The sequence below is a fragment of the Scyliorhinus canicula genome, chromosome 18, assembly GCF_902713615.1.
Source record: "Scyliorhinus canicula chromosome 18, sScyCan1.1, whole genome shotgun sequence".
NCBI classification, from domain to species: domain Eukaryota; kingdom Metazoa; phylum Chordata; class Chondrichthyes; order Carcharhiniformes; family Scyliorhinidae; genus Scyliorhinus; species Scyliorhinus canicula.
Genome location: NC_052163.1, coordinates 27,656,949 through 27,682,807, shown reverse-complemented (window position 1 = coordinate 27,682,807; position 25,859 = coordinate 27,656,949). Strand labels below are relative to the sequence as shown.

Below are 25,859 nucleotides of genomic sequence, written 5' to 3'. Positions count from 1 at the left end.
ATTTTTCTCATCCCCATTCTCCTGCCATCTCCCCATAACCCCTAATCCCCTTATTAATCAAGAACCCAGCTATCTCTGTCTTAAAGACACTCATCAATTTGGCTTCCCCAGCTTTCGGCGGCAAAGAGTTCCACAGATTCAACACCCTGTGGTTGAAGAAATTCCTCCTCGTCTCTGTTTTAAAGGATTGTCCCTTTAGTCTGAGATTGTGTCTTCTGGTTCTCGTTTATCCGACAAGTGGAAACATCCTCTCCACGTCCACTCTATCCACGCCTCGCAGTAACCTGTAAGTTTCAATAAAGGTTGTTCTTGGATCTTCCTGACACATGCTCGTCTCCCAGTGCAAAGAATTGTCCACACCAAGTGTCGCAGACTGTCATATTTCAAGATCCAGCAGGACCATGGGCGCGATTCTCCCAACGGGAGACTGAGTGCCGATGCCGGAGTGAAACCCGGAGTGCTTCACTCCGGCGTCGGAGGCCGCTCCTTGCCCCCTATTCCCCCCTCCCCCCCCCCGGGGCCTTGACGCTTGCATCAAAGCGGCGCGCCGGGAATGACGCGGCCGGCGGCGCAAAAGTGACGTCAGCCGCAGGTTGGCCAGCTCCAACTCACGCATGCGCGGTTGCCGTCTTCCCCCTCCGCTGCCCCATAAGACATGGCGGGTTGATCTTGCGGGGTGGCGGAGGGAAAAGAGTGCGTCGTTTCCAGACGCCGACCCGAAGATCGGTGGGCACCGATCGCGGACCAGACATCTGCTGAGCACGCCCGTGGTGCTCGATCCTCCCTCCGCCCCCCACAGGCCCCACATTTACCTGTCGTGCGCTGTTCACGCTGGCAGCGACCAGCTGTGGTTGGCGCTGGCGTGAACCGGTCGGGTTCGTCAGGCCGCTCGGCCCATCCGGCCCGGAGAATTGCCGGTCGCCGTGGGAAACGGCGAGCGGCGAATCTCCGAGCAGCCTGTCGAAAATCGCGACATGCCATTTTTGGGGGGGTGGGAGAATCGCGGGAGGTGCCAGGGCAGCGTGGCGTGATTCGCCTGGCCCTCCCGCGATTCTCCCACCCGGCGTGGAGTGCGGAGAATCGTGCCCTATATTCTGAGAGATGCACTAAAGCTTGGGGCAGCTGTCACAAAATGGGGAAAAGCCACAGTCGAAGGACTTTCAGCGATAGTACACTAAGGGGTTGGAAACTTGGTAAAACTCTTGTGCTGTGCGTTTGATCTGTAATCATCTTGTAAATATTAACTGTAAATACTGTAAATGAGCAACATACAGTATTGGAGGGAACAAATTTGGTTTTCACCTTGTGCAATGTCAACTTTGAATGGTCATTAAATGTATTTATATAAATTTTATGAATGAAGTATTTTGCTTTTTAAAAAATGTTGAATAGGAACATAGTAAGCAGAGCTGACCACTTACCCCCCCCCCGTCCTAAAAAAAAGATGGATAAGATAGTTACAGTGAGATCAACATTATTGGCTTCAAATGGCAAGAGAAAAGTCAAGATTTGAAGCATTAAATTAGAGGCAGTGGACAAATTCAAGTCTCTTGGCTCTATGATAATTACATTCAAGAATGAGTGAATTAGATCAACAGTACAAGTTCAGAAATCAAAAAGGTTGCTAAGTTAAACACAGACCATCAGCCTTCTCATAGCAACGACTGAAGGAGAAATTGAGGGGAATAACAAAAGAGGAAGAAGAAAAATTGGACGTGTGGATAGCATTGAGACTGAAAGAGGCTTGAAGAAAGCCAAATAACCGAGATGATAACAATGGCCCCACTAAGACTATGGCAATAACGAATGAATGATAGCTAAGGTGAAATATTATTTTTCAGAATCTCTTACATAACAGATATTATGTTCTCCAGGAATGACAGGCGGGATTCTCTGACCCCGGGCCGGGTCGGAGAATCAGCTGGGGGGGGGGGGGGGGGGGGGGCGATTCACGCGATGCCGGTCCACCGATCCTCCACCATTGGCGCCGGCATGGCCAGCACGGCGCCAGTCGAGCGGCTCCCCCGGCGATTCTCAGCGTGGGATGAGCCAAGTGGCCGCCGAGATAGGCCAAGTCCCGCCAGCAGCGTTCACGTGTGGTCCTACCTGATGGGACCTCGGTGTCCATCCTGCGGAGGGGGCAGCCTTGTGGGAGGGGGGGGGGGGGGGCGGGGGAGAGGCCTAGACTGGAGGGGCCCTCCACCGTGGCCTGGCCCACGATCGGGGCCTACCGATCGGCGGGCCGGCTTCTCCTGGTAGGGGCCTATTTTACTCCGCACTGGGCCCCTGTAGCTCTGTGCCTTGTTGCGTGGGGGCAGGTGCGGAGAAGGAAAGTAGCATGCATTCGCGAGTCCGCACTGGTCGCAGCGTATGTGCACTGACCCGTGGCGCCCATTTGACGCCGGTATCGGCAGCTGGAGCTGCGCGAGTCGCTCCAGTGCCGTGCTGGCTTCATGTCGGGCGCAGGATTGCTGATCCTGGAGGCCTGTTGATGCTGTCGTAAAACGCAACTTAGCCTCAGGATCAGGGAATCCCGCCCGACAAATATAGCAAAGAACAAAGCCAACTGTGCTAACCACTGTACTACCATGCTGCCCACGATAGATAATTAGTGCATTCTTTATACCATCCAATCTTAATTTGGCCAAAGGTTTGTGGTGATATGCATCACTGTAAATACACAAGAGGTTAATGTAAATACACGTAGACTAGATAGACACTAGAGGGAGCACCAGAGACATGACACACAGACATTCAACCAATAGGCCAGTACGATAGGACACGACCAATGGGCATTCACGATACACACAGAGGTGGCATTACCACAGGGGGGCATTACACCAACCCAAGGACACAGCACACATGATCTTCCTATTTCCAGTGGAGACACTTAGTGAGTACACAGGGTTGGTTGATTTGAAACACATCACACCCACCACCTGGATTGTAGCAGACTGGTTCGTCAGTCTGAGTAGCTATAGCAGGATTAACAGGAGAGTCGAATCCAAGTAGGAGAATTGTTAACAGTTAAATAAATGTGTTAAAGCTATCTCCACGTCTGAACCTTCCTTTGTCAGAGTGCACATCAAGGAAGCAGCTTTTGCTATGTCAAGAGCATAACAAAAAAATGTTAACTTCCTCTACATTGTAACTTATATTTTAGCCTGCTTGTTTGTGTGAGTGTTGCGAGGGTTGAGACAAGTGTTTATCTTGTTAAAATATTTTAGTATCTTTACCTGGACAGGGTTTTTAGCACAATTAAAATGAACCCCTTACTTATTTAAACCCATGAAAGCCTGATGGACTGAGTTATTTTGCAAACAGTACACAAATAGTTAAGTACATACTGATTTGGCACATTCATCCTTCTAAATTTCAAAACATCTTGTTATGATCAACTGAGGGTGGGAAGAAAGAGGTGTATGTGGTGGGAGTCCTCACACCTAGTCATACCACTGTGAACAAAATGGGGGCTCAGATTTTAATGCATCCTTTTTGAACTTTCTTGGAAGACATTCACTCAACCTTAAAGGAAAGATGATTAGATGATTAATTTTGCACATTGTGGTACCTCCACAGGATAGAACTGACAATATAGCTCATTTTAAACATGGTTTGATCAGACAGAACATTAAAGTTACATCCTGTTGCTAAGATTCCCGTTCTCTTGAAAATAAAAGTGTAATTTCCCAATAAAATCTATACGCATCATCTTATAAAACTGCTCTTTATGTGCACGGCCACGCACCTCCCTAACAAGACAGTCTTCTCACCTGCCTGACCTTCTGAAGTACAGTCGTTTCCTTTTCGACTCCTGGTTTATATTCCGGGTCGACTATGTCCAGGTTATTTTTAGGCTGCTTAGGGGCAGATAATGGAGTGTCTGTGGCCACAAGGAAAGATTAAGTCACTGGTCTCAAAAATTTGCATAATCAGTTAAGCTGACAGATCTTGCTGCTCTGATACTGGATTCAGCAAACCGCTGAAGCAATAGTGGGAAAACAAACTCTTTCCAAGCCTGTCGACCAATAAAATTCAAACAAGACAACCCTACTAGTGAGAAATGTAAATGCAAATGTTAAGCTGTCTGGGTTTTGAGGGCTGGATATCAGAGTTGAATGTCGGATTCAGGAGATACAGGTAGAACACCGCACCCTCCGTTACTCTATGAAGTGTTTTGCTGAAGTAGTTGATCAGAAATGTCCTTTTTAAATGAAACTTTTCTTTCCTGGCCCGGAGTCAGAGAATCCCGCCTGTCATTCCTTGAGAACATAATATCTGTTATGAAAGAGATCATACTCCGACCACTTCCAGTTATGCTGGTAAAATATAAATGTTGAACAAAATGAATGATTTGATCGCTTAGTCCAGATTCTAAAATAGTAATCCGAGAAATATTAAAGAGATTGAGCAGATGACCAAAAACTTGATTGAGGGGGAAGATTTCAAGGAGCGTCTTAAAGGAGGAAAGAGAGATAGAAATGTTTCGGACGGAAATTCCAGAGCTCAGGGCCCAGATAGCAATGGCATGGCCACCAATGGCAGAACAATTACATTTGCTTATGGTTAAGAGTCAGAGGAGCACTGATGTCTCAGAGAATTGTAGGGCGGTAGAGATATGGACAAGATAAGCCATGGAAAGATTTGAAAACAGATGTGAATTTTAAAATTGAGGTATCACCTTATTGGAAACTAGTGTAGCAAACGAGGGCGATGTGTGAACAGTATTTGATGCGTGTCAGGACACAGCAGCAGAGTCAAGACTGGAGGTACCAAAGACATGGATGAGGTTTGCAGCAACAGGTGACCTCAGGAAAGGGCAGAAATGGGTGATGCTGAGGGGTGGAAGTAGGTGGGCTTCGTGGTGGTGCAGACGTTTTTGAAGCTCATCGAGTCAAATATAGCATTGAAGTTTTGAACAGTTGGCTCAGCCTCAGAAAACTCAGCCAGGAGGAGGGATAGAGTTAGTGGGGAGCAGAGATTGTGGTGGGGATCGAAGACAATGAGCAAAAATGGCAAATCTACGATAATGGCAAAGTCTGATGTCGGGTGGGAAAAGTGACGTTGAGCCCGACGATGGGCCATAACGTGCGGCACTTAGTCAAAGAAAAGGCCAGGCATGGTTTCCACACCGCATCACTGGCTGGTGGTCTCTGATTCACGGGCCCTGCCATCATTTTGATGATCCAGGCGCCATATTTGAAGGCCACCCCTGCTCGCAGCTGGCACATTTCAGAGTTTGTTGGGAAGTCATGGCTGCCAGACCCAGGAAACATATTGCACCCAATTTTCACCCCCGGCCCCAACCCCCACTCACCCCAGCCCCCCAGCCTGCTCACTCTCACACCCCACCACCCCCCCACTCACCTTTCCGATTCACCGCCTGCCACCCTTGCACCCATTCCCTCCTCCCTGAAGACTCAGAGTCACTCCACGGGTGCTGCACTCATCTCCCATCAGGGTAACTGTTTGGCAGGTGCATGCCTTTTAAAACCAGTCGTACATTGCACTGTTCTGCCTTCCACCGCTTTGGACGCAGTATTTGAGCTGGAGGTATGATTCCGCTGTATGGGCCCAATAATAATCTGCTAATTTATTACAATGAGGTTTCTGACATTGAATGGTGGTAAATGCCACTGGTGGTGGTTGGAGGGGTGAGGGGGTGGGGGGGGGGGGGGGGGGAAATCTATTACGTCCAGCGTTTACATCGTTGTGAAACATGAGTGCCGCCTTCTCCCGCTATTTTCTGCTCTCACTGCCAAATCCGCCTGACGCGAACGAGAGTGGAAAATCCTGGCCAACACCTTCAGTCTTCCCAATATTTAATCGGAGAAAATGTTTGCTCATTGAGTACGGAATGCCAGACAACTGTCTAATAATTTAGAAACAGTGGAGAGCTCAACAGGAGTGCGGTGAGGTAAAGATGGGTGCCATCTGTGAACATGTACATGATTTTGCATGATGTCACTGAGGAACAGTAGATTAGAAATAGGAGGGGACCAAGGACAGACCTTGGCGGGGACAACAGAGGTAGTTGGACAGGAGAGGTAAGAGAAGCATTTCTGGTGATTCTCTGGCTATGAATAGATGGTAAGAATGGAACAGGCTAGCATATTCCCAGATGGGTAATAAATGCAAATGAGCGGACAATAGGGTTCTAATTTTGGGAGCCAGGGCATGCAGCAAATCGTTCAAAGTACCAATGAGACAATAACTTATCCATCAGCATTACAATGTCTGCCACAGGAACACTCAAAATTAAAAATGTAGCCAGCCATAAAAAAATGTATAATCATAATAATGTTTATTGTCACAAGCAGGCTGACATTAACACTGCAGTGAAGTTACTGTGAAAATCCCCCTCGCCCTCACATCCCGACATCTGTTCGGGTACACGGAAGGAGAATTCAGAATGTCCAAATTACCTCGCAGCACGTCTTTCGGTACTTGTGGGAGGAAACCGGAGCACCCGGAGGAAACCCACGCAGACACGGGGAGAACGTGCAGACAGTGACCCAAGTCGGGAATCAAACATCGGACCTTGACGCTGTGAAGCAACAGTGCTAACCACTGTGCCACCATGCCACCCGTGTAGGATATGTACATGTGTATTTATTTATTTGGTTAATTTTGGGGAGTGAACTAATTATGGTAAGTGTAAGGCGTACTGACTTTGTGTTTTTGACTTGCCTGTCTGAATAGCTTCCAAAATTAAAAAGAAAATCACACAAGTTTTTGTGAATTGAATTATGATAAATAACTCTGCAAAATATGACTAGAACTGTAAATTAAATAGACCCAAAATAACTGCAGTCCCTTAACTGGATTTCAATCCACAATGAAGTTCAGCCTGATGTTGTGGGGGTTGTATTGCGTTGGCTGGATGGCTGCGTTGTGATGCAGAGCGAGGCTTTGTGGGTTCAATCTCCGTGCCGCCTGAGGTTATCCATGAAGGCCCCGCCTTCTCAGCCTTGCCCCTGGCCTTAGGTGTGATGACCCGCGGGTTAAATCACCACCAGTCAGCTCTCTCCCAAATGGAGAGAGCAGCCTATGATCCTCAGAGACTATGGCAACTGTCATAATATACACCAGTATATCATGGTGCAGACACACACTGATGAACATACACTAGGACCAATCAACATGCACAAACACCGCAGCCAATCACCAGTTAGAACACACGCACTATAAAGGCAGAGGGCGTCACTTCTCCTGCTTATTCTGGATGCTGCCTCTCAGAAGCACAGGAGCTCATCAAGTATAGTACAAACTCACACCACGTGCTGAGAGATTCAACTGGTTTGGACAGGCACAGGTTTCTAGTTAAACTAGCATCGTGTAAACCCACAGTTATAGTATGTCTTGTATTTTATAAGAGTTAATAAAATAGTGTTGAACCTTCTTCAGTGTTGGTGGCATATGTCTGCTTCACAAGTCCACAGTGCCCAACACTTCATGGTACCAGTAGTTGAGGGATGTTAGTACTTCTGAGACCTACCTTCCAGTGATCAGCCTTCCACCAGTCTTCAGCCATCCTGCAGTATGGGCAGCGTTCGCCTGCTGCCGCCCCTCCGCATTACCGGAAACCTGGGCTCCAATTGGAAGATTTTTAAACAGCGCTTCCAGCTGTACCTCGAGGCCATGGATCTGGAAGCTGCCTTGGACGCACGGAAGATTGCTCTCCTCCTCTCCACAGCCGGGGACAGCCGATGATCCTCAGAGACTATGGCAACTTTCATTCACTTCATTGAATTGGAAAAAGTGCAGTTGGTCCTCAGCGGCTCAGTGACCAGTTTGTATAATGAGAGAAAGGTCAAGGGAAAGGTTCAAGTGCACAGACCACCACGATCTAATTTTGGGAGCCAAGACATGCAGAAAACTGTCCACAGTGCCAATGAGACCAAAGACTAATCCATGATTAGTTGGAATTACTCGTTGGAATTTAGAAGGATGAGGGGGGATCTTATAGAAACATTTAAAATTATGAAGGGAATAGATAGGATAGATGCGGGCAGGTTGTTTCCACTGGCGGGTGACAGCAGAACTAGGGGGCATAGCCTCAAAATAAGGGGAAGTAGATTTAGGACTGAGTTTAGGAGGAACTTCTTCACCCAAAGGGTTGTGAATCTATGGAATTCCTTGCCCAGTGAAGCAGTTGAGGCTCCTTCATTACATGTTTTTAAGGTCAAGATAGATAGTTTTTTGAAGAATAAAGGGATTAAGGGTTATGGTGTTCGGGCCGGAAAGTGGAGCTGAGTCCACAAAAGATCAGCCATGATCTAATTGAATGGCGGAGCAGGCTCGAAGGGCCAGATGGCCTACTCCTGCTCCTAGTTCTTATGTTCTTATGAGTGTTGCAAAGACTGCCACAGAATACTGATATATCATGACAAACCTCTGACACATATGATTATTTTCAAACATAAATGTGAATAAATTGCAGCTGATTCTGGATTTTAAGACAATGTATTGACCTATTCTGCTAAATTTTCAAATTATAAAAATCCTCCCTAGTTACTCTGTTGCTTTAATATCTGTATCAGTGAGGTGTTTAGAACACTAGTTCTGAAGTGTAGGTTTCATACAGATGATGACAACCCAAATGGATTTGCTCACAAAAAGAGCCAGTTTATAAGGAAATTAATGAAACGTTTAAAAAGTAACTGACTGTTTCTTATATTCTAAAGAATATAAACCTATTCAGACATTTTTCTCACAAATTCTATCCTGAAAGATTTAAAGACAATGGAAAGGAAAAAGACAAAATTACTTTCTTAATTCTCTGGCCTTCTGCTTACAGATATAAGCAACCAGCATCTGGTGCATGTTATTCAGCACTGCCAGAATCGCCAAGCTTATTATTAATACAGCACAACAAACTGGTGAGTTGGGATTATAAAAACACTGAGGCTCAAGTTAATAAGGTGAAAGGGTGTACTCTGAGTGACCTCGGATCAAATAAAATGGTTCTGCAGTCAGTCGGCCTCAATTCATTTCTATCACAAACTGTGGGGGGATTTTGAGCCCGCGTTAGTGGTCAGTGAGAATGGCGTGCAGATGGAAAATTCTGCAAGAATCGGAAAGCGTGATTCTCTATGGTGAGATCGCAATTTCCAATAATCCAGGCCCTGCGGCGCGATGAGAAATCTGCCGCAGGAGGCTGGGAACCTCAGATCAATAGATTAGAATAGCGTCAGCGAGCCCTCCCTCCAGGACTTACTCACTCACTGAATATTCATCGGTCGTCAGCGTGGTGATTTACGTTTTTAATTTTAAATAAAATAAATTTCCAATTAAGGGCCAATTTAGCATGGCCAACCCACCTGCCCTGCACATCTTTGGGTTGTGGGAGTGAGACCCCCACAGTTACAGGGAGAATGTGCAAACTCCACACAGATAGTGACCCCACACGGGACCGAATCTGGGTTCTCGGCACCGTGAGGCAGCAGTGCTAACCACTGCACCGCCCTGCCGCCGTTGCGTGGCGATTTACAACAGCTGTATCAAAACAAGAACATGGCGACCTCGCCTCCGAAGGGGATATCGGAAGTGAGCGCTCAGGCCACCATTACCATCCAGGGTGCCAGTCGTAGAGGGGGTAGCGGAAAGGACGCCAAAGGGTTCAGTCTCGCCATCTCAGGGGTTGGGGTCGTTTGCAGGCCCTCGCGGACCTTAATGTCTGTGAGCCTTTAGAGTATAAGGGGTCTGGAGGCTGGTACGCAGGCAGCACTTCATGTGAACTCCTTGCTGGGCTTGTGGTGATATCACTGCTGAGGGATTGCCCTTCCAGAGTGGCAGCGAGAAAGTGGGCCCGAGCAGCTGAATCCATAGGGTTAGCACTGGGGGCGACTGAGCTTCTTGGGTGGGGTCCCCTGAGAGGCCAGGGTACATGAGCAGAATAAGGGACTCTGAGAAGGGGTGTTTTCCAGCCTTATGAGGCTTGAAGACTCACACACAGAGGGTAGGATGACTGCAGCGAGAATGAACCCCACACTCAGACAGTACGGTAAAGCCTGAGAGCATGGGCTGTATGGGAGTTTAAGACCACCGGTTATGGAGGCCAGATTCGTCAGTGGTTAGTTTCTGTGTGGCTGGCTGCTCCAGTTGGAAGACTAGTTTAATCCACAGCTCCTGTGAGCCATGGGAATGGAAGTATGCTCTAAAGATGAAGTTGACATGCTGATTTCAGTCTTCACACAAATCAGTTGTGCCTCGCGCCTGCCACAAGGGGAAACCAGTTGTCAGATCAGCTCGCTGACCCTTCCTTGATGAGTCAATTGTGTCAATTAAGTCAGAACTGCAATGCATGAGTGTACCACTGATTGGCACCTAATTATTAACCATTTTGGTTTAATGTTTTAAATCTAATTTGTGATTCGATTTTTTGTTTCAGGCAGTTTCCCTTTAAAGGGCCGTCCATTTAATTTGTCCCTCAGTTTACTTGATTTAGTTTACTTGGTTATTTAAGTTAATCAAAATAGTAGACGAATAGTCCCCAAGCATTAAACTCCAAGATTCATACTCACGTTTACATAACAGAGAGGTGACAAAGATGTCATTTCTCATTTTGATGTTCTCTTCCTTTCAGTTTGTGATTCTGGAGAATCACGGAACCAGTAGACCTGGCAATTCTATCGACCGTCAGCAGTGATACCGCTATTGCACAAAGTCAGGAAAAGCGTCCTGCAGAGGAAGGGGAGGCTGGGCTTCTGGGAGCAGAGCCACAGATGGTGGAGCTTTGGAGGAGAAACAATCGATCAAGGGTATAACGATGTCGAACATCGTACCTCCAGATATCAGAGCTCTTGGGCCAGAGAACACTATGTCTGTCCCGGGGGAGGGTGAGACACCTGTGTCAGATGATGTAAGAATTGGCACCACAAGGACTGGGAGGTCACTCATTGCCTGCGGCCCTTAAAGTTACTGCCGCTCTGGACGTCTATGCCAGTGGCCCGTTGAGGGGCAGCGCAGGTCACCTGTGCGGCATATCCCAGTCAGCCGAACGCAAGTGCATAAAGTAAGTCCGAAATGTGCTGTAGGTGAGGGCCCACATGTTGTTCATCTCCTTCCGGCACTGTTTCAACGTCCTCTTATACAGCGAGCGAGCACTCAATATTGCGGCCATTGACTCCCAGGTGGGGAAGGTGACCTTGGTGGGAATGTGCATAGAGAATGTCGCGCCTTTGCTCCATACCATCCAGGAGTCTTGGTGTTGTCCTCCTACCAGCCATCCCTCGACTGGACCTGGCACAAGTGCTGGGGAAGCGTTTCAAAGAAGCCCCCCACTGATTGCAGAGATTAAGATCTCCTCAGCCAGCAAATCAGTGGCAATCTGCTATGAGCACGGGCTGAATCATGTGGGGGGAAAAAATTGTTAAAGGGGCTCAATATTCAGTGAGATTTCCCACTGTCGGCAATATTCTCACCGCTTTCCTCACCAAAACAGACACTTTGAAAAAATATGGTAACTTTCCGCCCTGTATATTAACTGAAAAGAGCTGAACAAACTTGACATTTTGATTGGAAACACCCAAAACAATCTCAACACAAGCAAAAGCTTACACATGTGTGGGTGGGCGAGAACATTAAGTAGCAAATCAGCTAATCCTGCATTTGTTGCATGTTAAATTGTTTCCAAAATGCTTTACTTGAATCATTTGCTATGAAAATGAAATTTGCTTGGAACATTGAAAGAAAATGACAATAGGCCGATGATGCTGTCAATCTGTTGTGTGCTATATTCGAGGCCAGTCCTTTTCTAAAATCCACTTTAATGAACTTCTGATCTTAGCTGAGCTTCCTAGAAATAAACTGCGTCCTTTCCACTCTTATTTTCTTATTCAGCTTCTAGTGGCCAACTATAAAGTGGCCACTAGAATTCTGTGAACAATTCCTGGATGTCATTGCACTGGAGAGGATGCAGAGGAGATTCACCAGGATGTTGCCTGGGCTGGAGTGTTTCAAAGAACAAAGAAAAAAGCACAATACAGCAGAGGAACAGGCCTTTCGGCCCTCCAAGCCTGTACCCATCATGATACTACCCTTGGCCAAAACCCTCAGCGCATCCTAGTTCCGTATCCCTCTATACCCAGCCTCTTCATGTATTTGTCGAGATGCTTTTTGAATGCCGTTAATGTATCGAAACGCCGTTAATGTGTTTCTTCAGCTATGAAGGGAAGATGGTTAGGCTGGGGTTGTTTTCCTTAGAGCAGAGAAGGCAGAGGGGGAACTTGATTGAGGTGCACAAAATTATCAGTGAAATAGATGGGGTGGATAGGAAGACACTTTTCCCCTCAGTAGAGGGGTCAATAACCAGAGGGTACAGATTTAAAATAAGGAGACAAGAGATTTAGAGGAAAACCCTTTTCCCCCAGGGGGTGGTGGGAATCTGGATCTCACTGTCTGAAAAGGTGGTCGAGGCAGGAACTCTCACAACATTTATGAAGCATTTAGGTGAACACTTGAAAAGCCAAAGCATACAAGGCTACCAACTGGGAAATGGGATTAGAATAGGTAGGTGCAGACACAATGGGCTGAAGAGCCTCTTTATGTGCTGTAAAAACTCCATTCTCAGATTGTGGATCTAAAGCTCACACCAGAATTTGGATACATCATTCAAGTCTGACATCTAACACAGTAAAAGCACTGTTGGAGTTGCCATCTTTTAGGTGGGATGTTAAAACATCGCATTGTTAGTCTGTTAAATTAGATGTAAAAGATCCCATGACACTAGTTAAAGAGCAAGAATTTCTCTTAGCGTCCACGTTCCCCTCTGAACCAGCACCAGCCAAGTAATATTAATTGGTCATTAATCTTAATTGCTGTTTGTGGTTCCTCTGAAACTATTTCAAAAACAATTAAATCAATGCGGAGTGTTTTGAGTCATTCTGCAGATATGATTCGGCAACATATAAAGGCAAATTCATCGGGGACGATTTTCAGCCCTCGTTCGCCATCAGAGAGAACAGTGAGGTGAAGGGAAATCTGAAGACAATCGTGAAGCGCAATTCCCTCTCTCGCTCTCGAGATCCCGTTTTCTGGTTTCCCGGCCCCTTGCCGGTGATGTTATGAGGTTCACGCCCACAAAGGGTGAGAACCTAATTTTAATGGATTTGAATAAATTTTAAGCATCATTCCTCAGACCCCCCTGCCACACGAATATTCAAACCTTGCCGATGTGATGTCACGTCGGCGAGGTTCACAACAGCTTGTTAAAAACAAGATTCAGTCGAGGGGATCCCTCTGGGGGTACAAAGGTCAGACAGGCCCCAGGGGAGAGGAGCATGCCCAGTCTGTGCCCTGACACTGCCCCGAGCACAGGTTGGCACAGTGCCAATCTGACAGTACTGACCTGAGGGGGGGGGGGGGGGGAATGCTGGAGTTACTTTTGCGGTGGTGGAGGGGCACACCCAATGATTGTCCAGGGGGCGGGGAAGCTCCCAATATCTCTGTGGTGAGGGTGGAGGGGGGGGGGAGGAGTTCCACTCCAGTTATAATTGGGGCACCTTTTAAAGATGGCACCCCAATCTCTGTGGAGCCAGGTGCTGGCTCTATCAGGCCCTGCCCCACCAGAGTGACAGCATAAACCAAGTCCACTAATGTTTTTCCACTCAAAGAGGCTCAAGATCTGGAGAGAAGCCTGGACTGTGCAGCTGGATAGCTACATGTGGGTTTTCAGTCTGAGCCTGACACTTTGAAAAAATATGGTAAGGTTCTGCCCAACATCTTATTTCATACCGGTATGATCGGACAATGTGTGATTCATGAAGTTAGGTAATATCGTCACTGTTATCATGACCAGGAAGAATATCAAAAGTAAAGTTGCCCACAAAACCATGTTAAATCCAACTCTATTGTTGTGTCTTTCAAACAGTTGCGACAGTCCAGCTCATTTCTTCTGCATGATATAAGAACAATGCTATTAGTAACTGGTTGTGAAGAGAATAAACCAGAGAAAATAATACACAAGTGAATAACTGAAGATCGATCGAGTCTGAAAACTGCTGAAACATTTTCTCATTACAAAATGGTAGCATTGGAGTAACTCAAATTGTAGGACCTACATGGCATGAAACAGCAGCAGATGAACATTGGACTTAATTTAATTGTCAAAATTATAATTAGAGGTGATTGGAACCATAAGGCATTCTTAATAAGGGAACGTTATAACCCTTTATAAACTAAATGCCCTCACCAAATATTTTATGTAATTTAAATATCAAATATCAAAAGCAAAGTCAGAATGAGGGCATTCAGCACATCGGGGTCTCTCTTTATTTCAGCACACGTTTGCAGTTGGCTGTCATATGTTAATCAATGCAAATGTTTTATGAACAAAAAATGTATAGACTAATTGATGTATCATTCAGCCAGGTTGGCTAAATGGCAAATGCATTTTCCGCTGCCCGCGGATATGGCGTGCCAATATGTATTACATATTTAATCTGGATCATTCACAACATAACAGACACTACTGCCATCACTGGGTAAGGAAAACTGTTACGAAGGTGTGCTTGTAGTCTTCAGTTGTTATCTATCAGATGCAAAGCGAACAATAACTTGCAATGTAATTTGAACAAAGTCAGGGCTTGTTTGGGAAAACGTCAACATATCATCGAATCACAATTCTGCTGGGTGGGCTCTGGTGGACCTATTTATCCATTTTAATCATCAAAGTATTACATTAAATACAGCTGGTTGGCAAAGTCCTTTTTACAGTGCACCCTGGAGCAAGAAGGAAAAAAACAAAGAAAAGTGGGGTGTTGGTTCACTTATTTTTTTCATGTGATGTAAAGACACTATGCGGGCCCGTTAAGGATTCCCCTCAAAGTAGAAACCAGAATCAGATTTAGTGCAGTTTTGAACAGGCTACTACCAAGGCTATGTGCTTTGAAGAATGCAGCCTGAGCCTTGGAAAACTAAACGTTGAAACTTTGGAATAGTTAAAGGCCATCTGTCATCAGAAATTTCTGCCCTGCAAGCCAAAAATTTCTGTTTGTGAAAAGTGACCAATTTGTAGAATCAAAGCTGTTGATGGAATGGATTTTCTACAGTTTTTAAACAACTAAGATGGGGGTTACTGTTCACAAAATAAATCTCATTATAAAAACAACGATCGTTCTAAAGCTTTTATAATCATGTTATTTCCTTCCATCATCCTGGATTATTGTCTGTGGATGATCTAATGCCTGATGCTGCCCTTTGTGTGAATAGTAATGTGTTGACAATTGTGCACAAGCTTGCATAGCTACCCATAACCAGATCCACTCCAGTGGTAATGCTGCACTCAAATCTCTTTGATGAGAATATCTACTTGCTACAGGGGATTGATCATGTTGATCTGTGAATGGGTTCCAGCTCTTGCAATTTTCACCCCTTTGTCCTTATGCTGCATTTAACTGATTGATACAGAAACCAAATACCGAAATATCCCCTGATTCATGGTCTAAGATTTACAGTCTTGGAAAGTATTGAATTATTGTAAATGTTTTCTGCACTGAAAACTGATCGGCTCATTAGCAACCCCTGATGGCAGAAGTGGGTTACATGGCATCAGTGAGTGGCCCTGAACATTGCACAGTTCTTCAGGGTTTTGCATTTTCAGTTCAGTCATGAACTGGGACTTAACTTTCACGAACAAAATTCAGAAACCCGAAGTGAAAGAATATTTTAATAGCAAATTACAAAACAAGTTGTTTTTTAAAAAATGTGATGATCATAAGCGTGCCTTTCTCATCCAATATGCAAATTGCTAAATACATGCATTGCAGAACAGCACGTACTAAATTGTCTGGGTTTTCTGCAAATTTCAGAGTCTGGTAGATATGGGACGGGATTTTCCACCGGCGGGATTCTCCGTTTTGCTGCCGCCTGGGGGTTTCCCGACAGCGTGGGGCTGCCCCACAATGGAAACCCCCATTGACCGGCCGGCATAACGGAAAATCCCGCCGGCGGGTCGGGGCAGAAAAGTGGCGCGGTGGGGCGAAGAATCCAGCCCATGGTTTCCAGATTATTGATTTCTTCTAATGCCCAGGTACCTGCTAACAGTGGTTAACATGCCTTCCCCTTCCTTTACCCAATAGTAAGCAACAATAAATGCCACAAAGAGAGCTGCTGTCAGTACTGAAAACATAAAATTAGGGGCAGTAGAAGGCCGTATGGCTCTTTGAGGTTACTCGGTCTTTCCCCCAAATCATGGCTGAACCTCTGCATCAAATTCAGTTTCCCGCTCTATCCTTACATTCCTGGATTCCCCACGTGACTCCATCATTGTCTGGGGTTGAGAGTTTCAAAGATTCACAACCCCCCGAATGACCTCTTATCCTGAGACTGTTTCCTCTGGTTCTAGACTGACCAACCAGGGGAGGCAGCCGGGGAACCCGTCTCTCATTCTTCGAAATTTCAAAGAATAGAAGCCCATTCGAATCAATCGCTTTTAATTCCAGGAATCAAGTTGGTGAACATTCTCACAGTTCAAAAGTAATTAGGCGCATTTTTGGAAATGTAAAGTCAAGACAGAGAAACCAATGAGCCACAACCCTCTTCTAGTTTGATTTCTAACGTTCAGTGTAAAGGTTCTGAGCGACCATGCAGTTGCTGCTTCCTCAGCCCTCCCCATCTCCCCAACCCCTTCCTAAAGTGGGGAAAGTTGTGTGCATCGGACAAAACCCATACATTTCTGTGGAGGGAAGGAAAATAGAGTGAATGAGATAGTGGTGAGAGAGGGAGAGGAAAAAGAGAAAGGGAAGTGCTGTTGCTATTGTTGAATTGTACTATTGTCAATGGTTCTCATTAAATCTGTGCTGTATACCTAGGTGTTTGTTTCTTTGCTGTTCTTTTGGGGGCCTTCACCCTATCTAAAAAGGATTTGATGGTTAGTGCACACTGAAGGCCTGATCTTATTTTAAAAAAGTGCTTGAAAGTGAATGATGTAAAACTGTTAGTATTCTACAAACAATTCTCTGCGGACATGATTGGTAGGTATGATTAACCGATGGCAGCACACATCTGTACATCTGGCTAGCAAAGTGCTCAACACTGATGCTACAGAAATGCTGTCCAAATATTCTGCACCATATTTGAAAATGAAATGAAAATCGCTTAGTGTCACGAGTATGAAGTTGCTGAAGTTACTGTGAAAAGCCCCTAGTCGCCACATTCCGACGCCTGTCCGGGGAGGCTGATACGGGAATCGAACCGTACCGCTGGCCTGCTTTAAAAGCCAGCGATTTAGCCCAGTGAGCTAAACCAGCCCCTATTTGCAGTCATTCAAAGAAAACACATTTCTGATGTACTTTCTTTGTCACTCAAATTACCAAGTTGCCATAAAACAAGCAGATTTTTGAAAATCGAAGGGTTTTATTTCCATCAACATCTCATATGAAGCTTGAAAACTTGATTCAGATCAGATGCTGGTTTACTCATTCACTACTCTGATGAGCTCTGGTTAAATCAATAGCGTTCACTTCAACAATAGATCATGTAAAAGAAGAACACCACTGAGTCCATACTTCATCTGACTTCATGTTAATCAGTAAATTACATCCTAATTGAGATGCCCTTAATCAATATTCCAGTTATTAGGGTTATTTCTGGCTGAGGCAAATTGCAGAGCATTAATGTAAAGACGACACAGAGTCTGCCTTTAACAATTCTATTATTGATTAGGTTTACAGGAGTGAGGTCAATGATGGGTATCAATTATTGTAGTAGTAGAGTACAGGGAATATATTTTCTTTCCTACATATAGTTCGTTCAAATTATTTTTGAGCTCTTGGTGTGTCTTTAATATCTAACATAGCATTGTTAAACCTTAAGGACGGCTGAGAGGTTTAATGGTGACAAAGTTAGCCCTCCTCTCGGAATTAATTGCTTCCCATGCCTGTCCTCTGTGGGTTGGATACACTTACTCAGGTTGGCAGTTTTGTGACAATCAGATACTTCAAGCCATCTCAGCAAACCATTTCAAAGCACCGCAACAGATGTTTCTTGTAACAAACAAGTCTACATATATTATCAATACTTCAAAAAAAAATGCTTCACTCAACGCTGCTTGCTCATATGCTTTAAGATTGTGGTTCAGCAGGCAGTGTATTTATGGGGTCAGCGTAAGGGAAGTGGGAGGAGGAGGAAGGGAAAGGAGAGAGGGCTAATTTCTGAACCATCCTCTGCAATTGACACTGCACGGCACCATCAAAGTATGTAATTACAATAAACTTTGTGCTCATTAGGATGTAACATAGATCAACACAAGTATCTGTCTTCCTGCAATACTTTGTTGAAGTATGCATTGTGGAATGGGGGAGGAGGGGAAGAAAATAGCTGGCATTTACTTTTTTTAAATAAATTTAGAGTACCCAATTCATTTTGTCCAATTAAGGAGCAACTGCGCGTGGCCAATCCACCTCGCCTGCACATCTTTGGGTTGTGGAAACCCACGCAAACATGGGGAGAATTTGCAAACTCCACACGGATAGTGATCCATAGCCGGGATTGCACCTGGGACCTCGGCGCTGTGAGGCAGCAGTGCTAGCCCACTGCGCCACTGTGTTGCCCTAAGGCTGGCATTTACAGATGCTCCCCAAAGAGGAAAATGCAACAGCAATTCATCGTTAAACATGGAAGAAGTCTACGTTGCCAGGTAGCAGGGTAGCAGGGTAGCATGGTGGTTAGCATAAATGCTTCACAGCTCCAGGGTCCCAGGTTCGATTCCCGGCTGGGTCACTGTCTGTGTGGAGTCTGCACGTCCTCCCCCTGTGTGCGTGGGTTTCCTCCGGGTGCTCCGGTTTCCTCCCACAGTCCAAAGATGTGCGGGTTAGGTGGATTGGCCATGCTAAATTGCCCGTAGTGTCCTAATAAAAGTAACATTAAGGGGGGGGTTGTTGGGTTACGGGTATAGGGTGGATATGTGGGTTTGAGTAGGGTGATCATGGCTCGGCACAACATTGAGGGCCGAAGGGCCTGTTCTGTGCTGTACTGTTCTATGTTCTATATTACATGAAAGCTGTTCAGATATTGTCAAGAGAGCATTACTTAATTTATATCTTCAACAAGATGTACTTTTGGATGTTTAACCTCATCACTATCTGAAATGAAATGAAAATCGCTTATTGTCACGAGTAGGCTTCAATGAAGTTACTGTGGAAAGCCCCTAGTCGCCACATTCCGGCGCCTGTTCGGGGAGGCTGGTATGGGAATTGAACCGTGCTGCTGGCCTGCCTTGGTCTGCTTTAAAAGCCAGCGATTTAGCCCAGTGTGCTAAACCAGCCCCTTGTGCTCAAACCGTCTGAGATGCAGCAGATGACTATTTGCCACCCCATTTGCTAACTCTTTATATCAGTAGTCTAGAGGAGGTCTTGTGGCACAGTGGCGTGCCCAATCTCTGGAACAGAAACTCCAGGAACAAGTCCAACGTCAGGATTTATTGGCCATGGAATATGTGTTCAAAGTGGCAATTCAACGGGCTTATAATCAGCTTGGGAATCCTTCTTCCACTATTCCCCATCAGAAAAAACAGTTTGGTGGGTGATATGCTAACAAAAAAGTTAGAAGTCTTACATCCGCATGAACTTCCTATCTACAAAACCACATGCCTGCTGGTGTGTCTTTTGCCACTAGCTTATTCTTTGGGAATTCCTTTTGATAGCAACTCTCAACTAATCAAACAAAAACACAATATTGCAGATGCTGGACGTCTGAAATAAATACAGAAAATGCTGGAAACATATATCAGGTCAGACCAATTAACACGGCAGAGGGAAATGTATTAGAATCTTCTACCGGTGGTAGTGCTGTAACACCTCTATTTTCTGTCTTCCTGTCCCTTCCTCAACCAGTGCTGCAGCTAAACTATATTGCAACAAACTCTATTGTGCCTCCTAAATTGCCAGGCCCCACCAAAGTCAAAATCCTCTTTAACAGGGAGGAGGATGGTGCCAAGGGAAAAGAGGGAAAAACCTTACCCGAAAAATCGTGAATCTGGAAATATCTAAACAGATTGGAACCAGTGAGTTGAAGCTTTTTCAACTGCTCCTGAAAGTTGGCAAACCTTCCCTCCACGAACAAGTCCCCAAACCTCTCCTACCCTTCCCCTCCCATGACCGAAACATTGAGTCCAAACCCGCTGGCAGAAAGAGGTTATTACTGCACATAGGGGCCAGGGGCCAGCAAAATCATTGGGCTAAGTGTAAATTGTTGTGTGACCTGCTTCCAGATGCTCAGGGTGGACACCGGTACTGGATTCGAGGAATATCTTGCCAGAGAGAATGGCAATGATGCCGTTACTAATGCACCAAAGTAGGAACCCTTGCAGGAATTTGTCTCCATTTGCTCTCATATGGAACCCAGATCACTAAACCATGCCCAATAATAAATTGTGTAGAGCTAAACATTTAAAAAACGTCTAATAAACAAAAGCGTTGAACTTATGGGCGAAATCTTACCATATATTTTCAAAGTGTCAGGCTCGGACTGAAAGCTGGTATGCATCTCTCCAGCTACATAGCCTGGTTTTCTCTCCAGATCTTGGGCCTCTGAGTAAAAAAAAAAGAGTGGGCAGGGTTTACACCATCACTCTGGTGGAGCAGAGCCTGTCAGAGCTAGTACATACTCAGTTCACTTACTTCAACATACTCCACAGAGATCGGGGTGCATCCTTGAAAGGATGCCCCGATCTGCACTAAATTGGAATTCCCCCCTCCCCCGCCTCTCCTACCCCACCCCTGTGCATTCATTGGGGATACCCTCACCACACCCCCCCCCCCCCCTCCGCTGCCACCACCACCACCACCACCACCACAAAGGTATCGCCGGCATGCCTCCCCTCTCATTGCCTGTTCCCCTTTTTGCATGCAAGCTCTGCCATTCACTGTCCACTCTTTACCCCCCTCCTGCCCCCACCACACATACATGGAAAACCCCTCCGTAGGGCTCCCATGAGGGCCCGCCAACAACGCTACCCCTCGACAGAGGTGGTACTGCCGGGTTCGCACTGTCAACCTGGTAGTTTCAAACTGTGCCAGAGGGAAGTGCCAGACATATTCCTCTCTCCCTGGGGGCTATACCTACCTGGAGGGATCCCCTTGAATGAATCTAGTCTGACTAAAACCTGCTTGAAGCTTCACCGACAAGCAATTATTCAGTGAGGGGAGGATCAATTTGGCGGCGTCACCAGCGAGGGGTGTGGATAATTGGGACACACAATCTCTCTGGTAAGAATGGCGGTTTCCGATTCGCTCCAGGTTTTCCGCCCGCGCCACCGTTCTCTCTGATGGCAAACACGGGTTGAAAATCACCGCCTATGTAACCCAACATGGGATAGATAGAATGTGGAGGTGAGGTTACATTCAGATCAGCATGATTCTTTTTTATCTGCTCCTAAATCGTATGTTTACATGTTCATTTGTAATACATTTGTAGAGTGTTACAGTGCTCATCCCACACTATCCCACAGAATGGATTCCCCTTTTCTGTGCAAATGCCAGATCGAAAAAGCAAAACTGTGGGAACAGCTGGTTCTTCCTATTTTGAATTAAAACCACAACATTAAATATCATTGTCCAAGTTTACCATCCATTTTATAACTCCAAGGGATCTGGAAGGAGCTGAAATTATTATTCCAGAGAATGATCTTAAAGAGCACTATTTCACAAGGTCCGCACTCACACGACAAGCTATTAACCCGCCTGCAGGAATTGTATGTGCACTTCCTGCCCATTCTTCTGCAGCTGCTGAGAAAGTGAGGGCCAAGGTGGTTGGATGCAGGGTGAAAGATGATGTAATAGGTGATTATGGCACCCAAATGAAGTTTGAATGCTGTTCACAATGGTGAGGTCAGGTGGTTGATCGGTTGGGTCTGTCAGCAAATTCCGATTCTTGACTCCATTGGCTTTCCACATCCCTCTCTTCAGGTGAGAATTCACAGGTGAGAATTCACAGGTACAGAGATATTCTACAAAGCAAGAAGGAGTTCCAAGACTTAACGCACCATCTCGGGAGCTCCTTGAGATCTTCAGTAAAGGACAGTTATGAGTCCGCCCTGAGGTTCTTCATGTGTTCTCGGATTATTTCTACTTCTCGTCTGAAGGTGGTGGCAAGATTGGTGTGAAAATAAGGAGCTAGTCAGTGACATATTCAGCATTCCCATGTAGACTCTCATAGGAGAGTTCAGTTAACCATCCGCAAGATTTTTAGCTGCACTTCCTGCCCTCGTTGATGCAGTTACTAATAAAACAAGGACCAAGCTGGTTGGCTAAGGATCTAAGCATCTGCTTCCCCCCTGGTCCCTGCCAATTTGTGGATTAGATGCACCAAAGTTAGGACCACAGATTGGAGTACACACCTACTTTTTTGTGTGCCAATGAAATGCAGATTGAAGTGTTTTCTGAGGCTGCGGACAAAGTTAACACAACTCATAATGTAATCCTCAATTATTTTCAAATCTTTACCAAGCACGTCTTCTCCTTCGGCAAAAGTTCACATCTGGATGGTAATTACAAAGTTATCCACTTAAAAGCAAATTTCCTTCCCTTGACTGACTCAATGGAATATCATAGAATTACAATAGCTCACCAAAAATTGTGCTGGAAAGACACTGACTTGTGTCAGTCCTATATTCAGTCATCGAGGTGTAATAATCTGCTCCATGTTTGCCAGATTTATGGTTTATGCTCATGTTGAGTTCATGTTGAACACTCTATCGAGTTCTCCAGTATATAATTGCCATCAACAGCACCAGTGAATGTCAATTAACAGCTTTCTAACACAGTCCATTTCAGGAGCAAGGTTAAAAGAGAAAAAATAATTCCAGTCTAATGGGTCTGTCTTCTTAATGTAGAAAATTCACAAAGGCGCCTTTTTGCTCATGTCACACTATAAATGGAAGACTGACGTTCAGCTGCGACAAGATACTCATGCTGCTCATGAAGATCAGCTATTTCCATTGGTAGAGACCTGAGAATTAGTTTTCTGCCCACCTTTTTGGCCAAGACTGAAATATAGTGTGGACGGGAATCAAGGTAGAACAAGATCCATGGAAAGATGGAGAAAAGTAATAAAAACTGGGAGAAAGAGCAAGGAAGATTCTATTTGAGAACTTTCTTCTGATTTCAGCGTGTTTTCCGCTGTTTTGAAGGGGGCGGAATAGTGACAGTGGTTAGCACTGCTGCCTCACAGCGCCAAGGACTTGGGTTCAATTCCGGCCTTGGGTGGCTGTCTGTCTGTGTGGAGTTTACACTTTGTCCCCGTGTCTATGTGGGTTTCCTCCGGCTGCTCCAGTTTCCTCCCACAGTCCAAAGATGTGCCGGTTAGGTGGATCAGCTATACTAAATTGCCCCTTAGTGTCCAAAGTGTGCCGGTTAGGTGGGGTAATGGGGGTAGAGCGGAGGTAGGGTGCTCTTTCAGAGGGTCGGTGCAGACTCGATGGGTCTAATTTCCATCCTGAATATTACTGGAAAAAAGTCTCCGTTATAGCCATGATATGAGGTTTCAAAGTAAAGATGGGCACAGTAAATGGATCTTTGTATCCTGGACTGTCATGCACCGTTTTTTGAAGGCTGTCATATCTGAACTGAGTTTTTTTTATGGGAATGTATTTAGACTTTCAGAATCTGCACGCAACATTTTAGCCACTTTTGATTCAGCCCTCATCCTTTGATCCATGGACCAGAGGTTCATATCCAGCCCAGGAAAAAAATGATGAAAGCCCTTTTCTCAGAGATTAGTTGTTAGCTGAAACACTCCCATTTAACTCATGGGAGCTGGACTGCAATCAATATGGAAATCTTTGCAGAGCAATGAATTGTCTCCCCAAGCAATGTCAAAATACACAAGAGATGTGTTTTCTTTTGAAGGCAATCTTCAGTCATATTTCCTGTCATAAAACATCACACTGTCACTAGATTATTCAATGAGTGAAATACCAATCAAAAAGCAACCATTTAATTTAATTTGCATTTGAAGTTGTTGCCTGATGTTGTCCACAACCATACAGCTGTTGGCAGACAATGTAGTCCAACGAGTAATAATCTTTATTATTATTGTCACAAGAGGCTTACATTAACACTGCAATGACGTTACTGTGAAAATCTCCTCAGGAAATAGAAACTCTTTTCCGTGTTTTCTTTATACTTTATAATGCAGTTTGTTGTGAAAATACAAACTATTATTTTAACCACTGTGATTCAACATTGCAATAATACATATTATTGAAAATGAACAGTAATCATGATATATTACTTTACTCCTTATTCCTATAATAAAATTATGCAGCTTGCAACCAATCTCATTTTCAAAGCCTTGTACCTGTACAGTTCAAAAATGACACTAAATAACTCCAACCAACTGGGTTTTAAATAGGGAATTTGCAGGTATAAAGATAAACAGTTAATAAACATTTACTATGCTGGCATTCTGTAAATTTGTACTGATGTTAACGGTGATGCCAGTTACATAATGAGACAAAGGCTTGTAATGTCACAATGGCACACAAACCAATATCTAACCTGTACATCCTGTGTTGGTATTCATATTACATGAAATATAACCTAGGTTAAAATAAATATTTCACACACCAATACTCAATCTATACTGGAATAGACATTGGGCTGGATTCTCCCAAAATGGGACTATGTCACCAAACCGGTGTGAAAATGCTGGGGTTTTACTCCAGAGATTCCTGTAAAAAAAAAGTACAGCTAATTCAATGCCCTGCAGGGGGCTAGCAGGGACCCAGAGTGAATCTCGCAGCTTTAGCTGTGGATACGGGGCCCCACACTTCTGGTTTGGAGTCCGCGCATGCGCACAGCGGCGGCCGCGCCGAGCTCCATGGCGGACTCGGACCGCGGTGCCAGATGCAAAAATTAGACCCCCCGATCGGCCATGCTCCCGAGCATCTGACTGCGCAGGAGCACTTCTCGGGCGCCTGTAAGGCCCCCCCCCACGCGCCCCCCAACCAGGGACTGAGTCCGCAGCCGCAGCCGCCACGCCAGTATCCCGACTGGCAATAGGTGATTAGTTCCACGCCGTCGGGAACATGGCCGGTCGGGAGCGGATGATTGCTGGGCGGGCCTCTGTCAATGAGCCCCCAGCCACGTGGCGCACTCCACGGTCACGCCGATTCTTGGGTTCCGGATAATCGCTGGACCGGCGCCAGACCCAATTTCGGAGTGAAATTGGATTCTCCGTCCCCGCGCCAAACGCGATTTCGGTGCAGGGCTGCAGAGAATGCAGCCCATTGCACATGCTGTGAAGCACTGGTTAGATATTATAAGCATTAATATCCAATCTCCACAGCTTTGATACTACACGCTCTAGTGTGCACTCCATATTGACAGCAGTATCTGATCTTAATCCTGAAGACCTCTAAATGTTGTTGATTGCATGAGTGCGCAAAAATTACAAAACTTATACAGTTAAGTACTTCTCAAAGATAGATCTCTGCTTATATTATTTTGTTTTCCATTGTCACATTATTCCATGTATGGATTAAACACCTCTCCAAAACAAAACCTCAAAAGATCATTGAGAATTAAAGTGAAGACACCAACTGCTGGCAAAGGAAACTTTCAACTGTGAGGTAATCGGAATTGTACGCTTGCAAACACTAATCGCATATATCACACTATCCCCACCTAAATCCTCTGCTCTGTAGTCCAACTGGCTGGAGTGCCCCCACCTAGTTCTATTGTCATTTAATCAGTTGTAGTCAAAAGAATAACCAGCAGCAGTTTCTGTTCAACCAATGCTACCTGTGGTGACACAAGGATCTTTCTTTGCCACCTTCTATTTCTCATCTACATTCTGCACATTGACGGCACCACCCGAAAACATGTCGGTTTCTATGTGTATGCTGATGACACGCA

At 45.3% G+C, this 25,859-nt stretch overlaps 1 protein-coding gene across 7 annotated transcripts in view; it reads right to left on the bottom strand.

The window, feature by feature from the left end:
• Positions 1–25,859, bottom strand: part of sdk2b (sidekick cell adhesion molecule 2b) — a 1,143,109-nt gene that overhangs the window by 716,721 nt on the left and 400,529 nt on the right. For 5 of the 7 annotated variants that reach the window (XR_005458034.1, XM_038777821.1, XM_038777823.1 and 2 more), the window contains exon 2: positions 20,442–20,531. The exons of 1 other annotated variant lie outside the window; for it this stretch is intronic. Coding sequence is in view for 4 of the 6 variants with exons in the window: in XM_038777821.1 (XP_038633749.1) it covers positions 20,442–20,531 (90 nt within the window). In the remaining 2 variants the exon portion in view is untranslated. Of the gene's footprint in view, positions 1–3,773; positions 3,857–20,441; positions 20,532–25,859 lie in introns of those variants that run through there. One more of the 7 variants, XM_038777826.1, reaches the window with a different exon arrangement.